The sequence below is a fragment of the Sphaeramia orbicularis genome, chromosome 24 (genome assembly GCF_902148855.1).
Source record: "Sphaeramia orbicularis chromosome 24, fSphaOr1.1, whole genome shotgun sequence".
Classification (NCBI taxonomy): Eukaryota; Metazoa; Chordata; class Actinopteri; order Kurtiformes; family Apogonidae; genus Sphaeramia; species Sphaeramia orbicularis.
Window position 1 is genome coordinate 40,235,805 of NC_043979.1, and position 27,639 is coordinate 40,263,443.

The 27,639-nt window shown below is 33.6% G+C and overlaps 1 protein-coding gene across 1 annotated transcript in view; it reads left to right on the forward strand.

Moving 5' to 3' along the window:
• The window catches only part of sash1a (SAM and SH3 domain containing 1a), an 813,502-nt gene that overhangs the window by 762,855 nt on the left and 23,008 nt on the right, over positions 1 to 27,639 (forward strand). The window contains 3 exon segments of the mRNA XM_030128283.1: positions 5,485 to 5,654; positions 8,454 to 8,663; positions 22,174 to 22,324. Of these exon segments, the coding sequence (XP_029984143.1) occupies positions 5,485 to 5,654; positions 8,454 to 8,663; positions 22,174 to 22,324 (531 nt within the window).

Sequence of the window (27,639 nt, forward strand, 5' to 3'; positions counted from 1 at the left end):
TATGTTAAAATACTCAACAGAATGTTTCTTCATCCAATTACAAGCAACATAAAAAGCATATATGTTTAGTACTTGCCTTTAGCCTTTGCTGGATCACATTTATACATTAAAGTGCTACTAGTTTTTAGTTGTTCATATATATATATATATATATACACTACCAGGCAAAAGTTTGGACTCACCTCCTTATTTAAATGACATGAGATGGACCACAGATGGCCAACAAGAGCTCAGCATCATTTGGAACTCCTTCCAGACTTTTGGAAAACATTTCAGGTGACAACCTCATGAAGCTCATCAAGAGAATGCCAAGAATGCACAAAGCAGTAATAAAGCAAAATGTGGCTATTTTGAAGAATCTAAAATATAAAACATGCTTTGAGTTTTTTCACACCTTTTTAAACTACATAATTCCATATGTGTTCATTCATCGTTTGATGCCTTCAGTGAGAATCTACAATGAAAATAGTCACAAAATAAAGAAAAACCAGGTGAGTCCAAACTTTTGCCTGGTAGTGTATATATACAATGTAATATAACCACGATATGTACGGAAGAAGATTAGGGCCACTGGAAAGAAAAAAAATTAAAAACTAGAAGCACTCGGAGAGCGCAGACCTCCGCCAAGGCTGATCAGTGCCCCCCCCTGGGCCCCCCCCACGCCAAGGAGGTTATGTTTTTGCCAGGGTTTGTTTGTCTGTCTGTCTGTTTGTCTGTCCGTTTGTGTGCAACATAACTCAAAAAGTTATGGACAGATTTTGATGGAATTTTCAGGGTTTGTTGGAAATGGGCCCCCCCTGGGCCCCCCCACCCCCGATCACCACCAAATTTAATCATTTCTTCCTTATCCCATTTCCAACAAACCTTGAAAATTTCATCCAAATCTGTCCATAACTTTTTGAGTTATGTTGCACACTAACAGACAGACAAACAAACAAACAAACAAACAAACAAACCCTGGCAAAAACATAACCTCCTTGGCGGAGGTAAAAATAAGGTCCAATATATTTTTTATTATTATTCTGAGGGAAAAAAAAAAGTCTTAATTCTGACATTTTCTCAGAATAATAAAATAATATTGGACCTTAATTTAATGTTTTTTATTCCAGTGGCCCTAATCCTTTTCCATAAGATATGAGAGGAAAAAATTCATTAAATAAATAATTACTCATCATTTTTCTTTTAATAAGAAATAAAAACGGGGTCCCATAGACCCAAACCCATACAAGGGTTAAACAGCCAAACTACTAACAAATGCAAACTGAGTAACACTGTATTATTGTAGTGGAAATACAAAGTTAAATAGCTCCCGTTGTCAAAAAACATGAGGAGCTTTTTGAAATTTTACTTTTTAACATTGTTTTAGGCCTAAATCAATTCTAACATTATTCATCTGCAAAACGTGCAGGCTATACGTAAAATAAAATCATTTTTGACAGCATATAAACCAAAATATATGTCACACTACATTTTTCTTGCTAAATTTAATACAAGATTGGTCCATTTATGAAATTATCCAACTACAATAAAGAAAACATTCAAGATTAGTACAATTTTCTAATGATGTACACTATTTCCAAACAAAATTGTATTGTGTAACAGAAAAAAGCTCAATTTTCATGTATATGTGACTTTTAAACAGTCAAACTACTAATAAATGCAAACTAAGTATCTTGTATAAAATTTAGCAAGAAATAATGTAGTGTGACATGTATTTTGGTTTATATGCTGTTAAAAAATTATTTTATTCTGTGTATAGTCTGCACATTTTTGCAGATGGACAATGTTAGAATTGATTTAGGCCTAAAACAATGTTAAAAAGTACAATTTCAAAAAGCTCCATGTGTTTTTTGACAACGGGAGCTACTGAACTTTGTATTTCCACTACAATAATACAATGATTGATGCATTTATGAAATTATACAACTACAATAAAGAAAACATTCAAGATTAGTACAATTTTTCTAATGATGTACACTATTTCCAAACAAAATTGTATTGTGTAACAGAAAAAAAGCTCAGTTTTCATGTATATAGTCTGACTTTTAAACAGCCAAACTACTAACAAATACAACTGAGTATCTTGTATTAAATTTAGCAAGAAAATAATGTAATGTGACATATATTTTGGTTTATATGCTGTCAAAAACTTTTATTCTATGTCTAGCCTGCATGTTTTTGCAGACGAATAATGTTAGAATTGATTTAGGCCTAAAACAATGTTGAGAAGTAAAATTTCAAGAATCTCCTTATGTTTTTTGACAAGGGGAGCCACAGAGAGAGGCTAAAACCATATTTGGCCCAGGAGTCATAGGTTGGAGACCCCAGGGTTAAAGGGTTAAGAGTCGACCACCAGATGGCGCTCGTATCATTTCACACAAATATGATTTCAAATACAGTATATAGAGTTTTCTACAGCTTCTAGCGTTGCATGTTTTCCACTTTATGATTTTTGCGGAGTGATGCACACCAGAGGAAATTCCCTCTTAATCACTCCCGGTCCCAGCGGCTGTGATCTCTTTAAGAGCTCTCAAGTGTTTTCAGCTCCGGGTTCATTTTGTGATTATTTAAACCTGTTTTTCTATTACGTCGGTGGATAAATACGCTCTATCGTCGTAAGTTCAGGGTGAATTAAAGCCCTGGCCGACTCGCAGCCTTTCAGAGCCATTGAAAAGACGCACACAACATGCTGGCAGACGTGCAAACATGCGGTAATGATTAGCCGGGAGTCTTTTCTCTGATTCCACACGTCCACATGATCTCAACAGCTTTCCCTCAGATGCAGGCTGAAACGAGCGACGAATACTCAGCCTCAAGCATCAGCCTCGCGCACAATGTTTAAGAACCCTTTGTTTTTGCACTTTCTGGAAATGCCAAAATAAGTCGCTGACAAAAATATAATCCATAAAAGAACACGTCAACATCTCAATCCTCTTACACCTTTAACAACTGCAGTCTCACCAGCGCTACGTTTTGAACTTTACACGTTCAAATTACTGTAACGCCTGAACGTTCGCACTATCTTACAAATTACCCAGAATTCCCCGAGCACGTGAAGGCAGGATAAGAAGACTTGACTAAAATGTCAGTTAAAGTGATACTAATGCTGAACAAGTGGTTCCAGGCACGACAAACCCCCGCCCCTTACACATATTTCACCCATTATAAGTAAATGGGAAGATTTAAAAATTCATTAAAAATTTTTAACTTTGACCTAGTTTTCCCAAAATGTAATCAGATAATATTCTGGGTTGCTGGTAATATATAAACCAAATTGGTATGAATTCAACAAATGGTTTGTTGCTACAGACATTTGTAATTTTTCACACATTATAAGTAAATGGGAGAAAGAAAAAGGATTTAAAAATTCCTAAAAAATTTTGACTTTGACCTATTTTCCCGAAATGTAATGAGATCTATTCTGGGTCACTGGCAATCTATAAACCCAATTTGGTATGAATTCAACGTATAGTTTTGTTGCTAGAGACATTTGAACTTTCGCACATTATAAGTAAATGAGGAGAAAAAAAGATTTTAAAAATTCATAAAAATTGGAACTTTGACCTAGTTTTCCCAAAATGTAATTAAATCTATTCTGGATCACTGGTAATGTATAAACCAAATTTGGTATCAGTTCAACCAATAGTTTTGTTGCTACAGACATTTTAATTTTTCGCACATTATAAGTGAATGGGGGAAAAAAAAGATTTTAAAAATTCATAAAAAATTGGAACTTGGACCTAGTTTTCCCACAATGTAATCACATCTATTCTGGGTTGCTGGTAATATATAAACCACATTTGGTATGAATTCAATATATAGTTTTGTTTCCACAAATATTTGGAATTTTTCACCCATTTAAGTATATGGGAAAAAAGAAGCATTTAAAAATTCATAAAAAATTTTAACTGTGACCTACTTTTCCCAAAATTTAATGGATCTTTTCTGAGCCACTGGGAATATATATACCCAGTTTGGTATGAATTCAATCAATAGTTTTGTTGCTACAGACATTTGAACTTTCTCACATTATAAGAAATGGGGAGGAAAAAAGCTTTTAAAAATTTCTAAAAAAATTTAACTTTAACCTACTTTTCCCAAAATGTAGTGGGATTTATTCTGGGTCACTGACAATCTAGTAAACCCAATTTGGTATGAATTCAACGTATAGTTTTGTTGCTAGAGACATGGTGAAATTTCGCACATTATAAGTAAATGGAGGGAAAAAAAAAAAAATTCATAAAAAATTGTAACTTTGACCTACTTTTCTCAAAATGTAATCAGATCTATTCTGGGTTGCTGGTAATCTATAAACCAAATTTTGTATGAATTCAACGTATAGTTTTGTTGCCACAAATATTTGTAATTTTTCACGCATTATAAGTAAATGGGAGAAAAAAAGAAGCATTTAAAAATTCATAAAAAATTTTAACTGTGACCTACTTTTCCCAAAATTTAATGTGATCTATTCTGGGTCACTGACAATGTATAAACCCAGTTTGGTATGAATTCAACCAACAGTTTTGTTGCTATAGACATTTGAAATTTCACACATTATAAGAAAATGGGGGGAAAAAAGCTTTTAAAAATTCCTAAAAAAGTTTAACTTTGACCTACTTTTCCCAAAATGTAGTGGGATCTATTCTGGGTCACTGGCAATCTATAAACCCAATTTGGTATGAATTCAACGTATAGTTTTGTTGCTACAGACATTTGAAATTTTGCACATTATAAGTAAATGGAAGAAAAAAAAAGATTTTAAAAATTCATAAAAAATTGGAAATTTGACCTAGTTTTCCCAACATGTAATCACATCTACTCTGGGTCACTGGTAATCTATAAACCAAATTTGGTATGAATTTAACCTACAGTTTTGTTGCCACAGATATTTGTAATTTTTCACCCATTATAAGTAAATGGGAGGAAAAAATATTTAAAAATTCATAAAAAAATTGAACTTTGACCTAGTTTTCCCAAAATTTAATGGGATCTATTCTGGGTCACTGGCAATCTATAAACCCAATTTGGTATGAATTCAACCAGTAGTTTTGTTTCTATAGACATTTGAAATTTTTCGCCTGTTTTAAGTAAATGGGGGGGGGGGGGGCATTTAAAAATTCGTAAGATGTAAAGAGTTGAAGGTTTATTTCTGCAAACTCAAAAGTTGTTTTTGATAATAAATATGCTAAAAACTTCAAATCCGTTTTTTTCTTTTTTTTTCTTTTTTTTTTACTAAAACACACTGTTTAAAGCATTCATCATTTAAAATAATGATAATTAATGGACAGATATTGAAAGTTAAGTTTTTCCTGAAAACAAAGGTGCAAAAGAATTGGCAAAAAAGACATTTTCTGACCCTTTTATTGCAAAGAAAACATGAAGACACCTACTGTAGGTGACCTGTTATAATGCCAGTCTTAAAGTGGAAACGCGTACAAGGGAATGGCTTAATCAGTTCTTACCGCCTGTGTTTTCCAAAACCAGGTGGTCAGACGGTGAGCACCACGGACTCTTCAGCCAGTAACAGAGAAAGTGTGAAGTCAGAGGACGGCGACGATGAGGAGCCTCCGTATCGAGGTCCGTTCTGCGGCCGCGCCCGAGTTCACACGGACTTCACCCCCAGCCCGTACGACACCGACTCCCTCAAACTGAAGGTACACCGATGGGAAAAAGCATGGGTTCAGTGTATTTAGACAAGTTTCTGATGTTTACTTTACAACTTCACAAACATGGTCAGGTATTACAATGGGAGAAAAGGCCAAATTCACAGCTTATTTATCCAGGGTTTACTCCCATCAAAGTCCCAAAACCTTTGAACCACTAATCCTACTAATACAGTTAAAAAGGTAAAAATCTTAATTGTGTTTTTCCAGCATCAGATATGACCTATTTGGATGTGTTTTTTTCTTTTTTTTTTTGTGTTTTTGTAGCTCTGTAGTGAACATAGAAACACCATTATTTTCTGCATATTTTATTCAGCAGTAAAACTCATGTAATGTTATAAATGGCAGTAGCTGTTGAAACAGTTTTATACTCAGTTAATGCAGTGGTTCTCTAACTTTTTACAGTGGAGTACCCCCTGAAATATACTTTTTTATCCAAGTACCCCCGACTCTCACTTCGGCATTTTTGGTTGAAAAATTAAGCAAAATTGTTCCTGTGCCAAAGGGTCAGTTTTTATTTTTATTTTCAAGACTTTGTAAACAAACAACATATATTTAACTGTAATATGTAAAAAAAAAAAAAAAAAAGACAAATTTGTATATTATTTTTGTAGAATTTTATATATATAAACACCATTATTTTCTGCATATTTTATTCAGCAGTAAAACTCATGTAATGTTATAAATGGCAGTAGCTGTTGAAACAGTTTTATACTCAGTTAATGCAGTGGTTCTCTAACTTTTTACAGTGGAGTACCACCTAAAATATACTTTTTTATCCAAGTACCCCCGACTCTCACTTCAGCATTTTTGGTTGAAAAAATTAAGCAAAATTTGTTCCTGTGCCAAAGGTGTCAGTTTTTATTTTTATTTTCAAGACTTTGTAAACAAACAACATATATTTAACTGTAATATGTAAAAAAAAAAGACAAATTTTTATATTATTTTTATAGAATTTTATATATATAAACACCATTATTTTCTGCATATTTTATTCAGCAGTAAAACTCATGTAATGTTATAAATGGCAGTAGCTGTTGAAACAGTTTTATGTTCAGTTAATGCAGTGGTTCTCTAACTTCTTACAGTGGAGTACCACCTAAAATAAACTTTTTTATCCAAGTACCCCCGACTCTCACTTCAGCATTTTTGGTTGAAAAAATTAAGCTAAATTTGTTCCTGTGCCAAAGGTGTCAGTTTTTATTTTCAAGACTTTGTAAACAAACAACATATATTTAACTGTAATATGTTAAAAAAAAAAAGACAAATTTTTATATTATTTTTGTAGAATTTTATATATATAAACACCATTATTTTCTGCATATTTTATTCAGCAGTAAAACTCATGTAATGTTATAAATGGCAGTAGCTGTTGAAACAGTTTTATACTCAGTTAATGCAGTGGTTCTCTAACTTTTTACAGTGGAGTACCACCTAAAATATACTTTTTTGTCCAAGTACCCCCGACTCTCACTTCAGCATTTTTGGTTGAAAAAATTAAGCAAAATTTGTTCCTGTGCCAAAGGTGTCAGTTTTTATTTTTATTTTCAAGACTTTGTAAACAAACAACATATATTTAACTGTAATATGTAAAAAAAAAAAAAAAAGACAAATTTTTATATTATTTTTGTAGAATTTTATTTGTAGAATTTTTATTTTCTGCATATTTTATTCAGCAGTAAAACTCATGTAATGTTATAAATGGCAGTAGCTGTTGAAACAGTTTTATACTCAGTTAATGCAGTGGTTCTCTAACTTTTTACAGTGGAGTGCCACCTAAAATAAACTTTTTTATCCAAGTACCCCCGACTCTTGCTTCAGCATTTTTGGTTGAAAAAATTAAGAAAAATTTGTTCCTGTGCCTAAGGTGTCAGTTTTTATTTTCAAGACTTTGTAAACAAACATATATTTAACTGTAATATGTAAAAAATAACACGTTTATATGTAAATTTTGTTTGTAAAATATAAATTGAAAAGTGCCTGCTTTCATTGATCAGAAAATAAATAAATTAATTGGTCATTAATTAATAAATTAACCTTTCATCAACAAAAATATACATAATTACTTAAATAAACTCATCTTGAATAATATAAAATACAAAAATATTCTTAAAATGTTACCAAAGCTTAATGGACTATTTTGCTGATAAAGGTTTTCTTGTTTTGATATACACTATTTATTTCCTTTTTTTTTTTTAATTTTGAATTTGCATGTATTCCGTGAATGCTCGAAATAAACAAACAAATATTAATATTAATACTACAAACAAAAAGTCAACTTTTTTTTTTTTTTTTTTTTGGATAATTTTTGCCATTTGTAAATAAAACTATGTCCGGTCATTTAAAAAAATGTGATTCATTTCACACACAAAAAAAGTAAAAAGCGCTGTGCAAGAATCCCAACTGAAAAAAATAAAATAGCCCCAAAATTAAAAATATCCTTAACTTTTTTTTTGTAGTGTAATAACCTCTGTATTTATTCTAAGCTTTTAGGAATATCTACATGATCGGTAACGAAATGAAGGAAAATACTTGATTCTCACTCAAAAATGCAGAGGATAATATTGGAATAAATGCTAATATATCACTTAAGAAAGAAATAGTTGTTGGTCTTTAAGGTTAAAAAAGTCACGGCTACATTTTGTTGTTCATTATGATTCATCGTCATTTTCTATAAGTTCATTACACATGTTTATCAATTAACACCTGAAAACTACAGAATTAAATAATTAATAAGGCGTCGTTGAAGGCACCAGTGAGTCGTGTCTGAATGTAAATGTGTTTTTCTAGCGCGGCGATGTGATCGACATCATCAGTAAGCCCCCGATGGGAACGTGGATGGGTCTGCTCAACAACAAAGTGGGGACGTTCAAGTTCATCTACGTGGACGTGCTGAGTGAGGAAGAGGAGAAACCCAAGAGGCCTGTGAGGAGGAGGAGGAAGGGCCGACCCCCCAAGCCCACCTCTGTGGAGGAGCTGCTGGAGCGCATCAACCTCAAGGTAGGCCGAGGTTTCAGCTGTACTTATATGTGGAGCTGTTTTTTTTTTAACCCCGTAGTCCAGGGGTGTCAAACTCATTTTGGTTCAGGGGTCATATTTAGCCCAGTTTGATCTAAAGCGGGCCAGACCAGTAAAATAATGATTTAACCCTCTGGTATCCTGTCCAGCTAGGCCCTTACTAAGCACTAAGTGTGCCTTTTTGGCACACTTGTGGAATAATGTCAAAAAAATTTTCATACAGTTTGTTTTTAATTCTTTTACACTTTTTTCTATTTCATCAACTTGAGCTGTAAATAAAAATACCAAATACTCAATAATTGTCACATTTTTTTACCCTTTAAATGCCGTGTTTGTAATGTAAACAAACCATTTTTTTAATGCAATAAACAAAAAAAAATATTTTTTTTCAATATACTGCATAAAAAGTGGATCACATATTATTTGATTTTTTCATCCTGGCATATGTCAATGATTAACTCCAACATTGGTTAATTGCATTATTATTTTTGGTGCTCGGTCAAATGTTCAAAAATACTAGCATCTGTCACCAAGTGTGCGTAAAATACACACCTATAAATCAAACTATTAACCCTCCGGTATCCGGGTGCGCCTTTTAGGCACACTTTGCACTTCATGTTAAAAAAACTTCATATTATTTTCACAATTTAAATAAGGTTAGAATTCAAAAGTTTTTCATTTTTGTATGATCTTTAAAATTCTGTCCACCAACTAAAATGTGCACATTGTAAACAAAAGAAAATGACCAGACTAGCATCTGTCTGCCAAGTGTGCCTAAAACGCACTATTTCTTCAATTTGATATGTAGGATTAGGGCTGAGCTGGATTTACAAAAATAAAATCAAATTAGAGCAGAAAAATAAGTCAACATGTAATATTTAATAGTTTGATTTATAGGTGTGCATTTTACGCACACTTGGTGACAGATGCTAGTATTTTTGAACCTTTGACCTAGCGCCAAAGATAATAATGCAAATTAACCAGTGTTGGAGTTAATCATTGACATATGCCAGGATGAAAAAATCAAATATGTGATCCACTTTTTATGTAGTATATTGAAAAAAAAATTTTTTTGTGTTTTTTGCATCCAAAAAAATGGTTTGTTTACATTACAAACACGGCATTTAAAGGGTTAAAAAATGTGACAATTATTGAGTATTTGGTATTTTTATTTACAGCTCAAGTTGATGAAATAGAAAAAAAGTTTAAAAGAATTAAAAACAAACTGTATGAATTTTTTTTTTTTTTGGACATTATTCCACAAGTTAAAAAAAATCTTGAGTTAAGCCAAAAAAAATCTTCAATTAAGTAAAAAACTCTTCAATTAAGCAAAAAAAAAATTCTTAAATTTAGTAAAAAATCTTGAATTCAGCCAAAAAAAAAAAAATCTTCGAATGAGTTTAAAAAAATCTTGAATTAAGCCCAAAAAAAATTCTCAAATTTAGCTAAAAATCTTGAATTAAGCCAAAAAAAAAAAAAAAAAAATCTTCAGTTAAGTAAAAAAAAAAATCTTCAATTAAGCCAAAAAAAAATCTTCAGTGTCATTTTTTGTGTTCCCAAATTCATCCCATGGGCCGAATTGGAATCTTTTGGGGGCCGGTTTTGGCCCACGGGCCTTATGTTTGACACCCCTGCTTTATATACTCAGTCATGTGGTAGTAGGAGAAAACAAATGATAGGAAGCGATAGAAAACTTTTTTTTTTTTTTAGACAAATCCGCTGTAACACATTTGCAGACGAGCTGATGTAAATACAGCGTAGGCAAGTACAGGCTGCACAGCACACAGGCTTTGATGGGACATTTGTGCATAAACATCAACACCCCCATTCTTCCAACCACACCCCAAAAACTATCTCAGATCTTTAGTCTAGACCTCCACAGAGCTGTGAGTTTGATATCATCTCCTCCCACTGAGGCAGCCAGCAGGCCTCAGTTTTCCAAATAGAGGAAGCGGCTTAGCGGGCTGTGTTTTATCTGCGTCCAGCCTAATGGTCTGACTGCAGATTAAAGAAGCACGGCACATCATTAATGGAGCTGAAGCTGCCAGGCTGCCCCTTAGAAGTCCCCCCAGTCACTGCGAAATTCCTACAGTGGGCGACTTAGACTAAACATTTGAGCGTTTTGTTGTCAGCTTTTCTTTGAATGTTTTATTTTCATATGCATTATGGTATTAACAGGTCATAACCTCAGCTAGTACAAATCAAAACATGCTCAAACTTCTCCTGTTTAGCACAAAATATCATTTCTTTTGTTATGTTGAACCTGTTATTTAACCCATAAACACCCAGTGCTACTTTGTGGCAGTTCCCAGATTAATTTGTCTCTATCGAACCTTTTTTTTGTGATTTATCACCATTTATTACAATATTATCCTCTGTATTTTGCGCTTTTCAATGAAAATCAGGTATTTTCCTATATTTAATTTGCTGATCATGTAGATATTCATTAAAACTCGGATTAAAGTTGATTAATGTAATATCAAAAAGAGAGAAAACTGAAGAAAAAGGTACTTTTTTTGACAACTGAACTTAACATTAACCCATAAAGACCCAGTGCTATTTTTGTGGCAGTTCCCAGATGAATTTTACTCTGTTGAACTTTTTTTTAGTGATTCATCATCATTTATTACAATATTATTCTCTGTATTTTGCATTTTTCAATGAAAATCAAGTATTTTCCTATGTATAGTTTATTGATCATGTAGATGTTCATAAAAAGTTCATTGAAGTGGACTGATATAATATCAAAATAAGAGAAAACTGAAGAAAAAGGTACTTTTTTTGCAACTGAACATTACAGTAACCTCTTAAAGACCCAGTGCTATTTTTGTGGGAGTTTCTCAGATGAGTTTTTCTTTTTATTGAACCTTTTTTAGTGATATATCATAATTTATTACAATATTATCCTCTGTATTTTGCATTTTTCAATGAAAATCAAGTATTTTCCTATATTTAGTTTTTTGATCATGTAGATGTTCATAAAAAGTTCATTAAAGTGGACTGATATAATATCAAAACAAGAGAAAACTGAAGAAAAAGGTGGAGGTTTTTTTGCAACTGAACATAACATCAACCCATAAAGACCCAGTGCTATTTTTGTGGCAGTTCCCAGATGAATTTTACTTTTATTGAACCTTTTTTAGTGATTTATCACTATTTATTCCAGTATTATCCTCTGTATTTTGCATTTTTTAATGAAAATCAGATATTTTCTGTATTTAATTTACTGATCATGTAGATGTTCATTAAAACTCTGATTAAATTTGATTGATATAATATCAAAAAGAAAGAAAACTAAAGAAAAAGGTAGTTTTTTTGACAACTGAACATAACATTAACCCATAAAGACCCAGTGCTATTTTTGTGGCAGTTCCCAGATTAATTTTACTTTTATTGAACCTTTCTTTAGTGATGTAGCACCAATTATCATCATGTTATCCTCTGTAGTTTGCGTTTTTCAATGAAAATCAAGTATTTTCCTATATTAAATTCACTGATCATGTAGATGTTCATTAAAGCTCAGATTAAAGTTGATTGATATAATATCAAAAAGAGAGAAAACTGAAGAAAAAGGTCCTTTTTTTGCAACTGAACATAACATTAACCCATAAAGACCCAGTGCTATTTTTGTGGCAGTTTCCAGATGAATTTTACTTTTTATTGAACCTTTTTTTAGTGATATATCACTATTTATTACAATATTATCCTCTGTATTTTGCGCTTTTCAATGAAAATCAGGTATTTTCCTGTTTTTAATTTACTGATCATGTAGATGTTCATTAAAACTCAGATTAAAGTTGATTAATATAATATCTAAAAGAGAGAAAACTGAAGAAAAAGGTACTTTTTTGGCAACTGAACATTACATTAACCCATAAAGACCCAGTGCTACTTTTGTGACACTTCCAGATCAGATCAAATCCAATTTTATTTATGTAGTGCCCAATCCTAACAAAAGTTATGTCATGACACTTTCCATATAGAGCTGGTTGAAATCAAACTGTTGAGCCAATTTACAGAAACCCAACAAAATCAGATACGTTCTTAACTTTTCAGATTCATTTTTCTCTATATTTAATGAAATGAAAATCAGGTATTTTCCTATATTTAATTTACTGATCATATACACTGAACAAAATTATAAACACACCACTTTTGTTTTTGCTCCCATTTTTCATGAGCTGAACTCAAAGATCTAAAACTTTTTCTGTGTACACACAAGGTTTATTTCTCAAATATTGTTCACAAATCTGTCTAAATTTGTGTTAGTGAACACTTCTTCTTTGCTGAGATAATCCATCCACCTCACAGGTGTGGCATATCAAGATGCTGATTAGACAGCAGGATTTTTGCACAGGTGTGCCTTAGGCTGGCCACAATAAAAGGCCACTCCAAAATGTGCAGTTTTATCACACAGCACAATACCACAGATGTCACAAGTTTTGAGGGAATATGAAATTGGCATGCTGACTTCAGGAATCTCCACCAGAGCTTTTGCCTGTGAATTGAATGTTTATTTCTCTGCCATAAACCATCTCCAAAGCTGTTTCAGAGAATTCATGAAGAAGACTGTGTGAGGAAAATGGTGGTCACACCAAATACTGACTGGTTTTCTGACCCCCCTGGACCACCCAATACAGTAAAAGTGCACATTTTAGAGTGGCCTTTTATTGTGGCCAGCCTAAGTCACACCTGTGCAATAATCCTGCTGTCTAATCAGCATCTTGATATGCCACACCTGTGAGGTGGATGGATTATCTCAGCAAAGGACAAAAGAGAAGTGCTCACTAACACAGATTTAGACAAATTTATGAACAATATTTGAGAGAAATAGGCCTTTTGTGTTCGTAGAAAAAGTTTTAGATCTTTGAGTTCAGCTCATGACAAATGGGAGCAAAAACAAAAGTGGTGCGTTTATATTTTTGTTCAGTGTAAATGTTCATAAAACTCAGATTAAAGTTGAGGATTATTCTATCAAAAACAGAAAACTGATGAAAAACGGACTTTTACTGTAAAAAAAAAAAATAAAAAAAAATCATTAACTGAACATAAACCCAGTGTGTCCATCCACTGTCACTGATCGAACTCCATGGGTTTTACTGGTGAATCAACGTTGTAGAAGATGACGGTGTTTCCGCGGTAACTACGGAGCCTCTGAACGTCCAAATAGGTCGTATGTGATGACCATGAAAAGACGTCAAACTATTTTACACCAATTATTTACATATATTGATAGGATTAAAAAAACTAAAAAATAAATAAATAAATAAATTAGAGGAAAAAAAAAGTCAAAACTAAATCAAACTAAACTATAATGAAAAATCCAAAACTATTATATCCTTGACAGGCACTTCATAATAAAAACTGTCTTCCATAGTCTGTATTTCTAATGATAATCTGCAATGATGCAACAGCGCAAATTATTTTTCTTTATCTCATCCGTTTGGCGTCCGGTCTGTACACTCTCGTAACATTTAGCCGCCGCATTCGCTGCCAAATAATCATCAAATTTAGAAAAGTACATTTCTAAGTTCATATGTCCAAAAAAACCAAAAGGAGCTGTGAGTGAGATGAGTCAGCTGCCTGTGTTTGAGTTAGTTGGTGGTCCTTTGTTTAGTCCTTTGTCATTCAGCAGAAATAGCACAGATACACACAGTGGACTCCACCATTGTAATTGATGGTCTCCGTGGTGACACACAGTCTACGTATTCATCCAAAAGGGTGTGTGGGTCACACAAACGGACACACCAGTCATATTGAAAAGTGCCGAAATGGAAAGCAGTGGTGATTTACTTTGGATGATGGTGTTCGCTGACTGTATACCAAACAGGGCAGGGTAGGGCAGGGCGTTTCCAGATTTAACCCTTTATCGGGCAAGTGACTGTTTTTGGTAATTTCCACACACATCACATGACAGTGGCAGCAACAGTTCATATCAGATCTTTATATCACACAGGTGTCAAACATGCGGGCCGGGGGCCAAATCCAACCCGCCAAAGGTTCCATTCCGGCCCGCGGGATGAAAATGCAAAAATTAACCCTTTCATGCACAAATTATGAGAACTTTAACCCTTTCATGCACGAATTACAAGAACCTTAATCAAGATTTTTTTTTTTTTTTTGTTGAGGGATTTTATTTCTCTTTAGACATTAAAAAAAAAACCAATGCAATAATTTTTTTTATTAAGCAATTTTTCAAGGAGTTGCAAAAATGTCCACTCAGCTGGACACCATGCGTTTAATTTTTGAAGCAAAAAAACATGTATTTACTGTGAAAACTATGAAATAAAAACATTTTAATGCTGCTAATCAGATGTTTTCTCACATTTTAACATACTCTAATACTAGTCATTACTCACTTCATTGAGATAACGTGTAAAAAAAAAAAGAAAAAAAAAAACTTTTGTTGTTAATTACAGTCTAATAACAATAACAAGGAATTGATTTACATTCAAATATGTTTGATCAAGTTTATCTAGAACAGCAAAGTTACAGTAATGTTATCAATTGTAGTGTATGGGATGATGCATGAGTGTCCAATGTGTTGGCTGATATGAAACTAAAACAACAAAATCCATGAATATACACGAGAACAGCTGGAGAAGAACTGTCCACTGGAATGACCACTGTGCATGAAAGGGTTAATCAAAATTTTTTCCTGAGTGTTTTTATTCCTCTTTAGGCACGAAAAAAACAATGTGATAGAAAAGTTTCTTCTGAAAAATGAATAAAAAAAATAAAGTAAAAATAAAAAAAATAAAAAAAAAAAACATTAAAAATACATTAAAAAAAGTAATAATGACAAAAAAAATTCTTATGAACCTATTTTTCATGAAGTTGCAAAAATGTCCACTCAGCTGGACACCACACGTTTAATTTTTGACGAACAGAAACATGTATTTACTGATAAACTGTGTGAAAACTATGGGGAGGGCTTGTGATTCTGAGGGTTTATGCTCAGGAGAGATCTACATAATGTTACCAATTCATGTCAGAAAAGATATGTAGTGTCTTCAAACTTTAATAAAGATATGTGTAAAAAAAACAAAAACAAAGAAACAAAGATAAGAACAACAAAATCCATGAATATACAAGAGAACAGCTGTAGAATAGCTGTCCACTGTAGTGACCAGTATGCATGAAAGGGTTAACCTGAACAGTCCAGGTTGTCTAAATCATTTTGGTTCAGGTTCCACATTAGGGATTTAATGATTACCGGTATAACGATAAACGGCGGTAAAATTGCAGATGGTTAGTATTACCGTTTAAATTCTAATTATCATGATAACTGTGTTTGATTACCGCACTTTCGGAGAAAACGCCTATGTAAAGATCTGCTTTTATGTCAAATATTTGAGTATAGTTTGAATTTATTACAATTTTCATTTTCTATACCTAATATCTGGAGCCGATATTCTCTTTTAAAGTCTTTGAAAAGGTTCGTTAAGCATTTGTGTGTTATTTATGCAATAAAGTATATACATTTTTCAAATTGGATTTTACTTTTTTTTTGTGTGTTTTTTGTCCTTTTATGTTTTTACAGTAGGTTAAAGTGAAAAAAAATAATAGGCAGATGAGATAGAAGAAGTTGTGCTGAAAAAAAAGATCCCAAACATGGATAAAGTAAACATTTGTTTATATAGTATATAAAGGCAAAATCAAAAGGACTGAAAAATGGCCAGTGATAAGTGAGTGATGACGATAAAGGTGGAGAGAGGCAGGACCATAGCAGCAGGACTTGAGATGATCTTAGGAAAACCTGTGAAGATCCAGGGAAAAACTGGTGATGATCCTGGGGAAAACCTGTGAGGTGATAAAGCACAGAGACTTCAGGGAAGAAGTCAAGTCAGTAACATGAATTGACTGGGGCGTAAACAGAAGAGATTTAATGAAATGCTGGTGAGTTTTGAGTAGTGATTTGAAGTTTTGTACTGAGTCTGAGTTCCTGATGTTTTTGTGGGAGTGAGTTCCGTTGGAAACTCATTTCGAAATGAGTTTCCTCCGCAGGGTGGCTGGGCGCACCCTTAGGAATAGGGTGAGGAGCTCAGTCACCAGAGAGGAGCTCGGAGTAGAGCCGCTGCTCCTCCGCGTCGAGAGGGGCCAGCTGAGGTGGCTCGGGCATCTGTTTCGGATGCCTCCTGGACGCCTCCCTGGGGAGGTGTTCCGGGCATGTCCCACCTGGAGGAGACCTCGGGGAAGACCCAGGACACGTTGGAGAGACTATTTCTCTCGGCTGGCCTGGGAACGCCTTGGGGTCCCCCCAGAAGAGCTGGAGGAGGAGTCTGGGGAGAGGGAAGTCTGGGCATCCCTGCTTAGACTGTTACCCCCGTGACCCGGCCTCGGATAAGCGGAAGAAAATGGATGGATGGATGAGTTCCGTTGGGTGGGGGTGGCTGCAGCGAAGGCTCGGGATTTTCTACACAACAATAAAAAAATTAGAAAAAATTCACAAAAGTAACTACAGTCTACTCTCGTTAAACCGCCCGCCGTTATACCGCCATTTTCGCTCACCGCCGACCAAAACCATTGCACAAAAATCCCCAATGCATTATTCCATTAGCTACCGCCATTTCCGCCTATCGCCATCCGCCAGCCCAGTTCCATGCACAAACAACACTTATACCATTGATTTCCCGACCGTTATACCGCCAGCGTGATTGCCATCGAGTACACATACATTTTAACAATGCACTGAAACAAACGCGCCAGACGCTGATCACGACAAGCTACGAGTAGGTCTACGCAACGGCCACCGTTCATTTATCGCAGAACACTCAGTAGGTCAGGATGTCGGGAAGAGGACGTGGGATTAAGCCAAAGCCTCAAGATGATGGGGTGTCATTTCCCGACACGGTATAATAATGCTTAAAATGTTTCCCCACTTTAAATGATCCCTTACAACATAACAGAATCAAGATTTATTTAGAAACGCAATTAGAACGGGTTAACGGAGGCAGCATAGACATCATATAGTAAAGACATGCACATTATGGACGCAACCCGTTGTAACGCCATTTTCGCTATACCGCCAATTTGGCCGTGAACGGAAGTTGGCGGTATAACGAGAGTAGACTGTAGAAGCACTCGGAGAGCGCAGACCTCTGCCAAGGCAGATCAGTGGGCCCCCCACACCACCGCAGATCACCACCAAAATATAATCATTTGTTCCTTGTGTCAGTGTCAACATTTCCTGAAATTTTCATCCAAATCCGTCCATAACTTTTTCAGTTATCTTGCTAACAGACAGACAAACAAACAAACGGAGGTAATAAAGTCTTGTTGTGTCGTCCGAAAACACACTAAGGTTGAATATCAGAGTATTTCACTAAGCGTCCTATAAAGGGTTAAAGTCCTGGTGTCTGTTCGTTGTCTCTCAGATAGCGCAGCGGTTAGACGGACTGGCTTTGGTGTGTGTTCTTTGTTTGTGTGTAAAACTGTCTCTTATGGTTAAAGGGGAACTTTGATGTACTTGTCTCCACCTTCAGTACTTCATGTTCCCACAACAGCGTTGGCGGGGTTCCCTTTTAAATCCTGTTTGCCATTTCGGTCACAGCTAGAATAGCTCGGGATCGTAGCCACACGCTCCGCACCGTTATTTGATTGGAGGAGCTCGTTTCGCTGACTTCGCCGTAGTTGACTTTTATAGGCCTGTCAGCATGGCAAAGTTTGTGCCGTATTAAAATGTGTTGACAGTTAAGGCGGCCATAACTGCATCTGCCACGGCTTAACGTGATTACACGGCACGTAAAAATCAAAATAACAGTTTACATTTGGCTCGCCAGCGGTTTAAAAATACATGATGTGGATAGGAAATTATGAGCAGATGACAAGCGTGCGTTTGTGTCACCAGTCCTGTGACTAAAATGTGTTAGAAATCCTTGAAAACGCTTCAATTTCAGTGTTGTGTTTTCAAGGTCTGAAAAGTGCTTGAATTCTTTTTTATTATAACATAACTTAGATTCCTATTGGCCGATATCCTGATTGCAGGTTTTTCTCACTTGTGATTGACACTTGATCAAACCAATCATGCTCCAGAATCAATGATCAGCCTTTGTGGATAGTTGCTTTGAGTAATTGTGCCTGTGTGTCTTTATTTAGTGTATTTTTTGTATCATTGATCAATATGTTTTTTTATAAAAATATTGTTTTTGGTTCAGTTTGTTTCTTTGTTTAACACTCTAGCAGCAAAACTATTGGTTGAATTCATACCAAATGTGGTTTATAGATTGCCAGTGACCCAGAATAGATGTCATCACATTTTGGGAAAAGTAGGTCAAAGTAAAAAATTTTTAGAAATTAAAAAAAAAAAAAAAAAAAAATCCTATTTACTTATAATGGGTGAAATTTCACACGTCTGTTGCAGCAAAACTATTGGTTGAATTCAAACCAATTTGGGTTTATAGATTGCCACTGACCCAGAATAGATATGTTAACATTTTAGGAAAAGTAGGTCAAAGTTCAAATTCTTTATGAATTAAAATAAACATCATAATTCCATTTACTTATAATGGGCAAAATTTCAAATGTCTATAAAAACATCAATTTTGTTTCAATTTACTTCAAACTTGGCACATATATAGATATGCTGACATCAGCACATGCATAGACATGTAAGGGTGTAAGAAAATATCGGTTCTGCAATATATTGCGATATTTCATTTCACAATACTGATCGATATCAAAAAGTACTGTATTGATATTTTTAGGTGTTTACTCAAATGCAGATATTGTGGAGTTTCATTTTTGTTTTTTTTGTTTTTTTTTTTTTATTTATTACACTGGGTTACAAAAAAATGGTTTTTGCAAGTTTTCTAGGTTTTTTTCAACTGAATTAGGACCATTTTGCACCGCTAAATCCAAAAATGACATCTGTTTTTCTCAATCAGGTCAGGTTTTTTTGCTAATTTGATTTTGAAAAATTTGATCTTCTCACAAAATATAATAATTAATACCAAAATAAGATTGGTAAGCACACTTTATGAAACTTGTGACTTGATTCCTGTTAGGTACAATGGTGTATTCACTGCAGATGTAGCAGAATACGTCAGGCTTATTTTTGCAAGATCTTCTAGACGAAGCCATTTCATTCACCTGTAATATTAAAAAAAACATTAATCATAAATTGGCAAAAGTAAAATCTTCAGAACTCGTTTATTGCAAGAAATATGAAAGAATTTTGTATCATATGATGTGAAAATGCCCATAAATGTAAGCAAAAATGTTAAAAAGCCAATATGTAGCATAGTTCAGAAAGTTGACCTGATTGAGCAAAATTAATGTGATTTTTGGATTCAGCACACCAAAATGATCCTAAATCAGCTCAAAAAACTTCAACAATAAATTTGTTGTTGACCAGTGTTATTATTTAACACTCTTTTATTAAATAATGTCAGTTCCTCTGTTGGGATTGCACAAAAATAATGTTCTGATGTTAGTTCTGAACTAATAGAATATGAACATTTGAACAGGATCTGAAACTGTAATGTCTGTAAAATATAATTTAAGTTTGAACACAGTTACATTTAGTGATATAGCATTAGATCCTGCTCTGATCAGATAAAAATGTGTTTAGTATTTGTGCAGATTTCTGGTGTAATTCAATTCTTCAAGGAAATAATCATTAAAAAAAAAAAAGAAACAAACAAAAAATTGCCTTTTTAACAGTATCATGATATATCGTGATATATCGTGTCGTGATCCTAGTATTGTGATTTGTATCGTATCACCAGATTCTTGCCAATACACACCCTTATAGACATGATGACATCAGCTGGATCGATGCTAAAATAAGCTACAATACATGCGAGGGGCGGGGCTTGTTGTGCCTGGAACCACTTGTTTAGTGTATTTTTTCATATTCATAAATGATCAATATATTTTTATTGTTACCCCACCCCTGAAGCGAACACAAGGAGTATTGTTTTTGGTTTATTTTGTTTGTTTCTTTGTTAACTAGCAGCAAAACTATTAGTTGAATTTATACCAGATTGGGTTTATAGATTACACTGGTCTACAATTTTTTAGAAATGATTTGCTTCAGACATTAAATGTGCTAAATGTTACGTATTTTGATAAGATTAATTGGAAAATAAACGACAAAAGTGCCGGTTTGCTGATGTTTTCAAGGTATATGATTAAGTGTTATTACACATATATATTGGTTTATGTACATTTATATAATAGTTTTATAAATCTTCCACTAAATAGAACCTGTAAAGTGAATGTATTCTAATGTGCAGACAGTGTTTTGAAGTAGATCTTGTAGCTCTGAGACAAATATTCCTTTTGAGTCAAACCCATTCTCTCGTTAATTCTTGAATTTCACATTTTGACCCAAGGCTGTATCTTGGAAAGTTCAGCCAACCAGCATTTTTGACTTGATTTTTCTTTATCAGTGACTCTCATGTGGTAAAATTTCATTACTTTTATTACCTCCGCCAAGGAGGTTATGTTTTTGCCAGGGTTTGTTTGTCTGTCTGTTTGTTTGTCTGTCTGTTAGTGTGCAACATAACTCAAAAAGTTATGGACAGATTTTGATGAAATTTTCAGGGTTTGTTGGAAATGGGATAAGGAAGAAATGATTAACTTTTGGGGGTGATCCGGAAGAAATCCTGGATTCTGGATCACTTTGAAATTTTCGTTAACATTGTGGTAAATGGGGCCAAAATTTTCGTTTCCCAATATCTCGCTTAATTATTGACCAAAACTCATGAAATTTAACTCAGGAATTGACAATGGGGTCCTCTATCACATTTCAAAGGCTGATCCGGATCTGATCCAGAAGGCGGATTTTATCTCAATTTATATAAAAAATGGGGGTGCCCTTACTTTTTGGCCTACTGTGCCTTTAATATTAAAGGTGGAAATTTCTGACAAGCGCCATCGTGTAGCTCAGTCAGTTCCGCATCGGGAGTATGCCACCGGATTTCATGTAGCTTTAATACTTAAGGAGCTAGATCCAGAAGAAAACCGCCATTACGAGAAATGTGATTTTCGTGAATAACTACTGAACTAATAAGGATATAATTATGAATCCAGTTGCTAATGGTATGTTTTCATGGTCAAGGAATCTTAAAATATAGGTCAATAAATATGGGACTAATATTATGGTGGAAATCACAATATGGGGGAATTGTGCAAATCTCATGCAATTTGACTCAGGGATTTACAATGGGGTGTTCTATCAAATGGCAAAGACTGATCCGGATCTGATCCAGATTGCGGATTTTATCACAATTTATATAAGTGTTCTATCAAATCGCAAAGACTGATCCGGATCTTTTTAAAAAATAAATGTAGGATTTGTATCAGCGATTATGTGGGGAATTTTTGCGCTTGGCGGAGGTCTGCGCTCTCCGAGTGCTTTTCTAGTTCTGGAAGCATTTTCCTTGTAGACCAGTGTTACCAGTGACCCAGAATAGATCTGATTACATTTTGGGAAAAGTAGGTCAAAGTCAACATTTTTATGAATCTTGAACTTTCTGTCACGCAGGAGCACATGCCCACTTTCCTGTTCAACGGCTACGAGGACCTGGACACGTTCAAGTTGCTGGAGGAGGAGGATCTAGACGAGTTGAACATCAGAGATCCTCAGCACAGAGCGGTGCTGCTGACGGCCGTGGAGCTGCTGCAGGAATACGACAGTGAGTATGGGAAGGAACGGGATTTATTCAGGCGGTAATTCTAAGTTAACCCATAAAGACCCCGTGCTACTTTTGTGGCAGTTCCTGTATGATTTTTTTCTCTAAATTAACCCTTTCTGTGATTACATTTTGGGAAAAGTAGGTCAAAGTTACAATTTTTTATGAATTTTTAAAATCTTTTTTTTTTCCCCTCCATTTACTTATAATATGCCAAATTTCAAATGTCTGTAGCAACAAAACTATTGGTTGAATTCATACCAAACTGGGTTTATACATTGCCAGTCACCCAGAATAGATCCCATTACATTTTGGGAAAAGTAGGTAAAAGTTAAAAATTTTTATGAATTTTTAAATGCTTCTTTTACATCATTAGAAAATTGTACTAATCTTGAATGTTTTCTTTGTTGTAGTTGTATAATTTCATAAATGCACCAAACATTGTATTATTGTAGTGGAAATACAAAATTAAATAGCTCCTGTTGTCAAAAAACATATGGAGGTTTTTGAAATTGTACTTTTTAACATTGTTTTAGGCCGAAATCAATTCTAACATTGTCCATCTGCAAAAATGTGCAGACTATACATAGAATAAAATAATTTTTTGGTAGCATAAAAACCAGAATGTGTGTCACACTACATTATTTTCTTGCTAAATTTAATACAAGATACTCAGTTTGTATTTGTTAGTAGTTTGGCTGTTTAAAAGTCAGACTATATACATGAAAATTGAGCTTTTTATCTGTTACACAATACAATTTTGTTTGGAAATAGTGTACATCATTAGAAAATTGTACCAATCTTGAATGTTTTCTTTATTGTAGTTGTATAATTTCATAAATGCACCAAACATTGTATTATTGTAGTGGAAATACAACGTTCAGTAGCTCCCGTTGTCAAAAAAACATAAGAAGCTTTCTGAAATTGTACTTTTTAACACTGTTTTAGGCATAAATCAATTCTAACATTGTCCATCTGCAAAAATGTGCAGATTATACACAGAATAAAACAATTTTTTGACAGCATATAAACTAAAATATATGTCACACTACATTATTTTCTTGCTAAATTTAATACAAGATACTTAGTTTGTATTTGTTAGTAGTTTGGCTGTTTAAAAGTCAGACTATATACATGAAAATTGAGCTTTTTATCTGTTACACAATACAATTTTGTTTGGAAATAGTGTACATCATTAGAAAATTGTACCAATCTTGAATGTTTTCTTTATTGTAGTTGTATAATTTCATAAATGCACCAAACATTGTATTATTGTAGTGGAAATACAAAATTAAATAGCTCCCATTGTCAAAAAACATATGGAGCTTTTTGAAATTTTACTTTTTAACATTGTTTTAGGCCTAAATCAATTCAACATTATTCATCTGCAAAAACATGCAGGCTATACATAGAATAAAATAATTTTTTGACACCATATAAACCACAATATATGTCACATTACATTATTTTCTTGCTAAATTTAATACAAGATACTCCGTTTGTATTTGTTAGTAGTTTGGCTGTTTAACCCTTGTATGGTGTTTGGGTCTGTGGGACCTGTTTTCATTTTTTATTAAAAGAAAAATGATGAGTAATTATTTATTTAAAGATTTTTTTTCCTCTCATATCTTATGGAAGACGATTAGGGCCACTGGAAAAAAAACATTAAATTAAGGTCCAATATATATTTTTTATTATTATTCTGAGAAAAAAAAAGTCAGAATTCAGACTTGTTTTCCCTCAGAATAAAAAAATATATATATTGGACCTTATTTTTTTTATTTATTTTTTTTTTCAGTGGCCCTAATCTTCTTCCATACATATCTTGCTTATATTACATTGTGTTAAAAAAAAAAAACAACTAAAAACTAGTAGCACTTTAATGTATAAATGTGATCCAGCAAAGGCTAAAGGCAAATATTAAACATATATGCTTTTTATGTTGCTTGTAATTGGGATGAAGTAAACATTCTGTTTAGTATTTTAACAAAAAATTGTATGAATATGTTGAATTAAAAACCCACAAAAGCAGCAGGACCACCACACCCACGAACACTGGCTGAAGAACAAGAATCTGAACACCTCACAAGGGTAAAAGTCAGACTATATACATGAAAATTGAACTTTTTATCTATCACACAATGTAATTTTGTGATTTATCAGCATTTATTGTGATATTATCCTCTTTATTTACCACTTCTGCTGTAAAAATCTGGTATTTTTTTTATATTTAACCCTTTTTATGCATAGTGGTCACTCCAGTGGACAGTTCTTCTCCAGCTGTTCTCTTGAATATTCATGTGTTTTATTGTTTTAGTTCCAAATCAGCCAACACAGTGGACACTTCTGCATCATCCCATAAACTGACATTCATACTATTACTGTAACTTACTTATTCTTTTATCTAAATCAATTGTTAATTGTTAATAGACTGTAATTAAGACGTTTTTTGTTTTGTTTTTTTTTAACAACAATTTTTTTTTCTTTTTTTGTATATTATCTGAGTGAGTAATAACTAGTATTAGAGAATGTTAAAATGTGAGAAAACATCAGATTAGCAGCATTAACCTCCTGAGACCCAGCAAAGTGAAATATTTTGCTTTTTTCCATTAAGCAATTGCCTTGATTGGAAACTACATAATACAACAGTTTTTTTTGTTTGTTTTTTTCCTCGAGACATTTTTTTCAAAATTATTTTTTATTTATTTATTTATTTATTTATTTTTTAATGGAATGTCCTTTACAATGGACAGCATTTTTTAAGTGAAACTGTCAAACTTTTGTCCCCTACAGAGGACAAAAATGCATTGCTGGGTCTCAGGAGGTTAAAAAAAAACAAACAAAAAAAAAACAATAATAATAATAATAATAATAATAATAATAATAATAATGGATTGGATTTATATAGCGCCTTTAAAATGCTTTTATGTAATAGTTTTCACACAGTATGGCAGTAAATGCATGTTTCTGAGCTTCAAAAATTAAACAAACAGTGTCCAGCTGAGTGGACATTTATGTAACTCTGTGAAAAACAGGCTCATAAAAAAAAAAAAAAAAAAAAAAAAAAAAAAAAAAAAAATCACATTGTGTGTTTTTCATGCCTAAAGAGGAACAAAAACACTCAGGAAAAAAAAAATTCTCATAATTCATGCATGAAAGGGTTAATTCACTGATCATATAGATTTTTATAAAAGCTCTGAGTAAATTCAAAGGTTATTGTATCAGAAACAGAGAAAACTGAAGAAAAAGTGACTTTTACATGAAAATATATCATTAACTGAACAGAAACCAAGTGTGTCCATCCACTGTCATTGATCCAACTCCATGGGTTTTACTGGCGAATCAGTGTTGTCGAAGATGACAGTGTTTCCATGGTAACTACGGAGGCTCTGAACATCCAAATGGGTCATATCTGATGACCATGAAAAGACGACAAACTGTATTTTACACCAATTATTGACATGTACTGATAGGATTAGTGGATCAGCAGGTATTAAACGTATCAGATCAGTAGATGCTTTTGGTCGATGGTGGCTCTTTGGGTCTTTATGGGTTAAACAATTAAAAAAAAAAATCATATCTCTATTTTGACTTCCAGGAACAGAGAGTATTGATATTTACTGGGTATTCTGACCTGAAATGACCCCCCCCTCCCTCCCTCCCTTCTCTTTGACATTTACTCACAGGAACATGGGATTTTTCACATGCATGTGTTCATGTGCACCTGTGTGTGAAGAAAAGTATTGAAACTAGTGGAAGACGTTTAAAGTTAAAATATCACACACTATAAGTAAAAGTTACGCATTAAAAACCTTATTTAAAATGTCCTTAAAATATGTAGGGATATCCGATAATATCGGCCCACTGATATTATCGGCCCGATATTGGCATAAAAATGTAATATCGGTGAATATCATTATCATTTTTTTTGCCTATCATTAAAACCGACAAAATAATGCCTTGATTTCGCTGGCATAAACGAAGCATTGTTTGTAGCTGAAAGAAATGTGCAGTTTTCAAAACTGTACAGTAGAGTTGCCACACTGTAATAGACTCATGGAGGGAGGGAGAGAAAAGAAATAAATATGGCATTTTTTCACAACTTAAGTTGAAGTATGTATTCTGTGCACAGACAGTGTTTACATTTTGAAAGCCTTGTTGCATTTGAGAATGCATCCAATGGGGCATCACAATAAAATGAGGCATGATGTGTTAATTCCATGACAGGAGATATGTGATGTTACCTAAAATTAGTTTAAGATCCCACATATATCGGCAGCGGTATCGGTAGATATCGGAATCGGAAATTAAGCATTGGACAATATTGGCATATCGGTTTTTGGCAAAAAAAAAAAGCCAATATCGGATATCCCTATCATTTATTTATTTATTTATTTATTTATTGAGCACAACAACAAATCAAACATTAGGACAAACAGTGAACCAAATTGTGCAGGTGAGATCAGAAAACCCCGGGGGGCTTATAAAATGTATCTAAACTCATTACAGCATTAGCTTAAAGAATGACAATAGGAATAAAACAATAATATACAAAGTACAACAAAAATATAAACAGAATAAAAGAAAAAGAGTATTTGTAAGGGTGGGAGAGTGTGTTTATAAGAAATATTTAAATTTGTTGAATCAGCTATGTCCTAAGCCTAAACTTAAACTAAGTGAGGTAGATTGAGATGCGATTTGAACATAACTGTAGATTTGACTGAAAAAGTCACTTTTTCTTCAGTTTTCTTTATTTTTTTTTTTTTGACAGAAGCCTCAACTTTACTCTGAGCTTATATGAACATCTACATGATTTGTAAATTAATCTAGGAAAATACATGATTTTCACTGAAAATGGTACAGTAGAGTTTCCACACTGTAATAAACTCATGGAGGGAGGGAGAGCAAATAAATAAATATGGCATTTTTTCACAACTTAAGTTGAAGTGTGTATTCTTTGCACAGACAGTGTTTACATTTTGAAAGCCTTGTTGCATTTGAGAATGCATCCAATGGGGCATCACAATAAAATTAGGCATGATGTGTTAATTCCATGACAGGAGATATGTGATGTTACCTAAAATTAGTTTAAGATCCCACATATATCGGCAGCGGTAGATATCGGAATCAGAAATTAAGTGTTGGACAATATTGGTATATCGGTTTTTGGCAAAAAAAAAAAGCCAATATTGGACATCCCTAAAAATATGTAAAAGTCAGTAAATGAATGACTTTAAGTAGTCACTGTGCAGTAAAAGGCCCCCATCAGTGTTTTACTGTTATTTTGAATGACTGTGTTTTATTTTTATTATTTTATT